Source organism: Castanea sativa, chromosome 12 (genome assembly GCF_040712315.1).
Source record: "Castanea sativa cultivar Marrone di Chiusa Pesio chromosome 12, ASM4071231v1".
In the NCBI taxonomy this organism is placed as follows: domain Eukaryota; kingdom Viridiplantae; phylum Streptophyta; class Magnoliopsida; order Fagales; family Fagaceae; genus Castanea; species Castanea sativa.
The window spans coordinates 563,105-570,682 of NC_134024.1; the positions used below are offsets into that span (position 1 = coordinate 563,105).

Below are 7,578 nucleotides of genomic sequence, written 5' to 3' on the forward strand. Positions count from 1 at the left end.
CAAGTACTTTAAACTTTTGGTACTAAAATCGCTCATGATAATTTCTGGGGACCAACATTATATTTCAGCCTTAAAAAGAGAGAAGAAAAAAAGAGGCTGAATGGAAAATTATTCATCATGTCATAAACAACACAAAGGAAAAGCATTGGACATCTAAGCTTGAAGTAAGCATATGTTGAAGAGCACGAACAGGGAATAAGTGGCAATATTTACCATTGCAAAACAGGGAACCATATAAGAAAGAACTGGAATAAGTAATAAGAGTTCTTCATCGAGAAATCATTAGTTAAAAATATTTACAACAGTTAAAGCAGTGTACCATTTCTTAATTTACAAATACTAAGAATTTGGGACAAGAGATTTAACTAATGAAAGAAACAAATTTCAGCTTCAAAAAAGAATAGGAATCAAATAAATGTCTTAGCTCAAGGCCTAGGATTTATGGTTTTAGAGACACTGACTTTTAATGACAACCACCCAATTGTATCAGGGCTCCTGAGTTGACCCAGCTTTTTCTTACCACGGTGAATTAAGTACTCAATGTAGAGGGAAATTTCCCAATCTACTTGCTCGGAATTACAAAGAACTCAGCTGACACAATTGATTGAATCGTACATCGATCTTCACCAGATTTGGAACAAGCTGCATGCAAATTCCCTCTATATAGCCTCCATAGCATCTTCTCATCAAGTATGCAATTGGATATGCTTTCTGAACAGAAAGAAAAGGAGCCTATGAACTTTCTACAACCACACTGCACGGCAGCATAAGACAGTTTATTTGTAATGTTTAAACAAAAATAACCACACATATATTTCAAGGAAAACAAGAAGGAAAGCATATTTGTAAGCAAAGAGAAGAGACATCTTACTTCTTACTATCAAAATGATTACCAAAAGAGAAAGAGATGCATCTGATAGAGGAGAAAAACTACAAAAAGTGGCTGTTACATATATTAGTATATGTGAAGGCAACACTAAATAACAAAATAATAACTTGAGTCATGACTAAGAGTACGATTACAAATTCAAATAGATATTGCTAACTTAAGTAACACAAAAGTATCAAGTTGCAGTTCTGATCACGTATTAGAACACTGAAATAAAATTGTTCCAACATGTATTACTTTGATTTTATGACTTTGAGCACTAATTTCTCTTCATGAACAGACAACCTAACAATGAGGAATGTAATAAAAATACAGTTTAAAACAACATATTTGCTACCCAAAAGAAGAATTGGAAAAGAAAAAAAAAAGAAGAAGAAAAAAAAAAGGGAAATCTCATTAAGAATTTATATGTACGTCAAAGATTTTTAATGAGGACTCAAGAACCATAGGTTAATGGTCAAAGATGCATTGACAAAGGGAAAACAATTAAACTATGATTATACTAATAAAATAAAATAAAATAAGCCTTAATCACATCTCTATATATATACAAGAATAGGAAACTAAAGAGCATACGGTGTAAAGCTAAAACAGAAAGTGGGAACCTTTTTATTTTTTCCTCAACTTGATACAACCACTATTTCATCATTTTCAAGCATGGGTACAAAACTGGAAGGGGATTGCTCATCTACCGTCTAGTAGTTTGTACATCTACAGGGTACTAAGATTAAGAGATGATGCAAAAAGAAAGTATGACTAAGAGCGTCTACCCATAAACAAGGCACTAGTCCAGTAGTCCCCCCTACACAATCTCCTAAAAAGTAAAAACAACCATGTCTCAGGGTTGGGAGGGGAATACCTATGAGGAAAGTATGAGGGACAACATGTATAAAGTCGAGAAATTTATTTCTGAACTTACATGTTGCTTCTCAAATGGATAGAAGCATGTACAAGGGGATCAACAAAAAGACACAGTAAGCATGTACCAAGCTATTATTAATCAAAGTTTTCCATGATGACTAGTTCTCAAATTATACAAGAAGCAAAGTAAGCATTTGTAAGTTTGAAACACAGATATTTATGTGTATATATATATATATATATATATATATATATATATATATATATATATATAAACAAATGGAGCAAATATGTAGCTTATTAAAACAGACCAATACATGTTCCAAATCACAAATAAGACATCATATCCAAACCAAGTCTAAGAAACCTTTGTACGTACAATTGAAAATCATATGCATGAAAGACGTAATGAAAAATCCAGTGAAAGTCTTGGGGTTACATAAGTCACCATTTGTATCTTCCAATCACACAACGTCCACAGAGGACTTTCCTCAAACATATGGTAGGCTTTGCATACCCACATAGCATTAAGAGTCAGACCCCAGAAATTAATCCTATCTGTTTTGAGGAACTTGATGTGCTTATGCCAAGATGGTAGCTAAAACAAACTACAAGCAATCAAGCAGTAGAAAGCATTAGTGAGCCTGATTCTACGGTACCCCAGGGAAAAAAAAAAAAAAAACAGAGATACGGTAAAGTAAAATCAATCATTATAAAAGACTACTTATTTTTCATGTCAGAAAACGTTAGTTCCATTTCAAAGTGAATTAATAATATAATATAACAGATAGACATGAGAAGCTACCTTCATTAAACATTCCGGATTACTAATAGATGTAGATATTTGGGATGTGCTGCACCTTTGGAAAATCCACGCTTCCTTCTCCTTCAATGCGATTTTGAAGTTCCATTGAGACAGATTCCAAAAGCAGTTGTTGGAGATTTTGAAGGTATTCAATGCCCTTAGGCACTGTGTTTAACTGCATACAGCTGATAATATCTAGGGATTTCAGATTGGGCATCACCCCCTTTTCTATTATTATCTCATTCAATTGAGGGAAATTACGAATACCCAAACTTGTAAGGTTAAGAAAGCCTGTATTGAAACATAGCTGTTTTCCAACATAGGCATTAATAAGGTCAAGATGTCTCAATTGGGGCAAATCAGCAATTTGAGGGAGTAAATCTTCTTCCAGTCTCGACCAATGCAGATACAAATATGTGAGGCTTTGAAGTGAATGAAACCACAGTGGCACCTTTTCTAGTTTTCCAGCCAAAACAAGCTTTTGAAGGTTGGTAGGAGGAGATGAAAGTGCATCCATACGGAGGGTTTCCTCCGCATTTGTTACCATGACACACAAGTAGCGCATAAGCTTCATGTTATGAATTGAATCACATAAGTCCATCTCATCTGCTGCTTTCACATTTGTAAGACCGATCGTGGTAAGCTGAGTCATGCTCCGAATCTGTTTCAACAAGTCACCTTTTATTTCTAAATATGTTACAGCTTGCAAATTTTTTAATCTACAGATATTTGATGGTGTTCGTGGCCCAGTAATATATTTAAAATCATTCCAATTTCTAGTGAATTGGTGTAGAATTAGATGTCTCAAGCTTTGCAACTTTCCAATTCCATGAGGAAGGGCCTTTATTTGTGTGTCCCTAATGTCCAAGGTTTGAAGATTAAGGAGCCTCCCTATGGAATTTGGGAGTTTCTTAAGTAAAGTTCCCCTTAAATTCAAATATCTTAAGTTGAATAATTTGAATACTTCATCAGGCAATTCATCAATGGGAGCATCCTCCAAATCTAGAACCCTTAACATTTTAATTCCAAAAGGCAATGTTTTCAACATCTTGTTAAAAACAAGAAAAGAACGGAGCTTTGACATACTTGTAAATGATTTGACTTCTCCATCAGTTTTGTGAATTGAAATGCGGCGTGCTTCGCAATCTGTCATTTCTTCTCTTCCAACATGTACAACACCAATCTTCTCTCTCTCTGATATTGATAGAGCAAGCTCCCGCAGAATATCATGCATTTTACATCTCTTTGGCCTTCCAAATTCATTCCTTTCTACAACTTGAAGCATGCTTCGAAAAATGAGTTCTAATAGATAGCTCTCTGCTACTTCCTCTGGCATGGACCTTTTATCTTGTTCTACAAATCCTTCTGCCATCCATAGCTTTATGAGCCTCTTTCTTCGAATCTCATGATCTTCTGGGAAAAGAGAGCAATATAGGAAACAATGCTTCAATTGATATGGTAAATCGTTGAAACTAAGCAACAAAATGCTCTTCACTGCTTCTAGCTTAGGATTTTTACTTAGACTCCAATTCAAGCTGTTGTAAATTTCGTTCCACTCAGACATATTCTTGGAGTACATAAGACTGCCCAAAGCCGCAATTGCTAGAGGTAGGCCATCACATTTTCCCACAAGTTCCTGAGCAAAAGATTTAAGCTCCGGTGGACAACTTCCATTAGGACTGCTTGAGAATGCTTTCTTGCAAAAGAGTTCCCAAGCCTCTTCCATTAGCAACAATTCCATTTTATGAATGTGATGTTTACCTCCCATTTGATGGCAAGCTACATCATCTTCTTTTCGAGTTGTAAGGATGATTCTACTCCCAAAACAACTATCTCGAAGTGATACCTTTATTTCATCTAAGAGGTTTGTGTCCCAAACATCATCTAGGACAAGTAGATACCTTTTCTTCTCTAAATAATTCACCAGTGTTTTTACTAACAGTCTGTAGTTCATGGAATTCAAGTCTGCTGGATTTGTTTCCTTCCTTGACTCGTGGAATTCCTTAATCAAGCTCCTTAATACGTCTTCTAATTCATATGCTTGGGAAATTGTGATCCATGCACAACAGTCAAAATGTTTCTTTACATCTTCATTGTTGTAGATGTTGGCAGCTAGTGTGGTCTTGCCTGAACCTCCCATCCCAACTATCGAAATGACAGTCAGATGTGGTTCTCCATCCATCAACCAATCCATTATCAATTGCCTTTTCTTTTCAATCCCTACAAGTTCGTCTTCTTTAAAAAAAAGAGATGATTCAGCATGACGCACCACCCATTTCTGATTATCTTTAGAACTAGTTCCCTCTATACGATCAATACCATATCTTTGGTTTCTCTCTGGTATGGCGCCCTTGATTTTCCCATTAATTTTTTGTATATTGGTGGCTGTTTGATGCCTCATCCAGAGATTTCTTGGAAAGTAAATGGTGTGGTGAAGGATCCAGGAAGATCGACCCCCAATTCGTTGGCGATTCATGTGATACATGAAGTTGTCAATAATGTCTTCAACATCAAACGCCATGTCTCTCACATTTGCCACCCAAGTTCTCTCACCTTCACTCCCTACTCCCTTCCTATCAGCATCTGCTAAGAACGATCGCATGCTTATCAACTCATCTTTGATATCCTCAATTGCATCACGAGCCCCCCATAACAAAGACGCTTCATTTGAAAGGATTGAAATGATATTTTCAGTCAAGAGTTCCACTACAGCCTGATCCATTTTTAGGCTCCCTTTCTTCCAATTATATCACATCCAAAGAGAAAGAGAATGCCATGCTTTGACTTGTTGCTTGCTAGGAGACCTGCACAAAAAAAGAAATAAGGATAGAGGTGAGAAACATAATGCATGAAAGTATTCTAATTCTCAAAAAGTGTCCCAATACGACAGTTAAGTTAAAGAATGATTTTTTTTTTTGGGGGGGGGGGGGGATAAGTGGTGTAGATACAGTGATTTTTGTATTTATTTAAATTAAACATTGATCGGTGTACTTATCTAAATTAAACAGTAAGAAATATTTATATTTGTCGCTGGCAACATTTTCATTTTTTTTAAAGACACTAACAATATATTTTTTTTAAATAGAGCATTTCAATAATTAAAATATCATCATTTCCACACGGTTTGTATTTATGCCACCATGTGTTGTCTAACATGTGATTTGTACATTAAACAGAACACTAAAAGGATGTGATTCGTGAACTTTCAAAAAAAAAAAAAAACGAAAACAGGAGGATGTGTACATTAGTCTTTACATTAGAATTTTTTTTATTGCATAATAATGGTAAGGCCATTAGCAATAAATGTTTATAAAGTAAAGATTTAAAAAGTGAGATTCTCAACAAACAAACAAAAAAGATTTAAGGACTAAAATGAAATAACGTTACTTTTTTTTTTTTTGGGAAATAATGTTAATTTGATAAACGAATTAAAAAATTATACTATAATTTATGGACCAAATTTTGACTTTTTTTTTAAAAAAAATTTCTTTTGAAACAAAATAATTGAGTCTTTCTAAAATATCATTCTTATCTCATTACGAAATTTAAAACTTTTAAACAAATTATTACATGATAATAATTGCATTTATTCTTAGGTAAAGACAGTAAAAGACATCGACAAAAATATGAATTTTCACATATTAAACTTGTTCAAGTGACAATTAAATCATTAATAAGAGATGAAGTTTAACACATTTGTTTGATTTGCCATGTTTAAGAGATGCTTTACAATTTACATTTCAATTTTCCTTGATTTTCTATTTCTATATTAACAAACCATAGAGTCATGCTTCCATAAGGGACCAATTTATTTTAATTGTTTTGAATCTTCTTATTCTCAAACAAAAGTCTCATGTCCTACTCTAGTGTTTCACTTTATACTTTATAGTTTATACTTCATCAATTATAATATGTAATGCATTTGATTTTTGATTGTTAAAACAATATACTTTGGTTACTTGAAAATGAGAGTGAAAATGAGAGGAGAAAAAAAAACTATATAATAGTATGTAATTGGTGAATCATAAAATAGAACACCCAAAGCATGATCGAGGGTTTTTATTCATTTTTATCATTAATTGATCAAACAATTTGGCCTTTTTTTCTTTTCAAATGATAAGTTTTATTGATAATAAAAGCATTGCAATTTGCATTTTAAACCAAACAGTTAGACAATAGGTGACCAATGAGAGAGAATAGAACATATTAATACATAAAATGAAGTGATTCCACTAACTGAAAAGATAGAAAACCTTTATTTATTTGTCATGAAATTTACTAATAAAAGTACAAACTAATTGATTAAAAGCAGAACAATTAGAAATTCAAACTCCCCCCCCCCCCCCCCCCCAAAAAATTAAAATTCAAACTGACCCAACCTCAACCTCAACCTCATGAAGTGTGGTCTCAATAATTAATAAAGAATGAATATATGATATAGACATAAGTAGAATTGAACTAAAATTTACAATATTCAAATTAATAAATAAAAAATAAAAATTTCAACTCCCACCTCCAGTCCTGAGTCCAGTAATCGAAATTGGTACCCAAGATTTACACCATCTGATATTCAAAGTGAAGATAGTTGTAGGAACCTAGGAGATCCAAAAGAACAAATTATCAAATATAGAAACAAAAGCTAATTAATGCTTTTAAATATTTAAAATATGCAAATACAGTGGTAAAATATTTTAAAGAATAGACTTACTTGAAAATTAAACTCGAATATTTTCTTGAGAAGAATTGTCGACTTCGAGAACTTACAAGAGGAGTTTACAATTGAAGGTGATAAAGAAATACTAAAGAGGGTGCATCGCAAACGAGAGAAATAAATTAATTAATATAAAGATGGTTTTTCTCCGCTCTGTATTTCACTTGAGACCGAAAGTTGAGAATGAGAAGCATTTTCTTTCTTCTCAGCAAAACAGAGAATGAGTAGCCTTTTACTACAGACTTGAAGTTCCCATGGTTGACCACTTTCTTCTTATTTTTCACTTTTTTTCACTTTTATGACTTTTTGCTT

General features: G+C 33.4%; 1 protein-coding gene across 1 annotated transcript; it reads right to left on the reverse strand.

Moving 5' to 3' along the window:
- Positions 1-2,577: 2,577 nt before the first annotated feature.
- LOC142619579 (disease resistance protein RPM1-like) lies at positions 2,578-5,348 on the reverse strand. Its single transcript, XM_075792730.1, has one exon. The coding sequence runs from the start codon at positions 5,275-5,277 to the stop codon at positions 2,578-2,580; it is 2,700 nt and encodes an 899-aa protein (XP_075648845.1). The 5' UTR covers positions 5,278-5,348.
- Between the last annotated feature and the right edge of the window lie 2,230 nt (positions 5,349-7,578).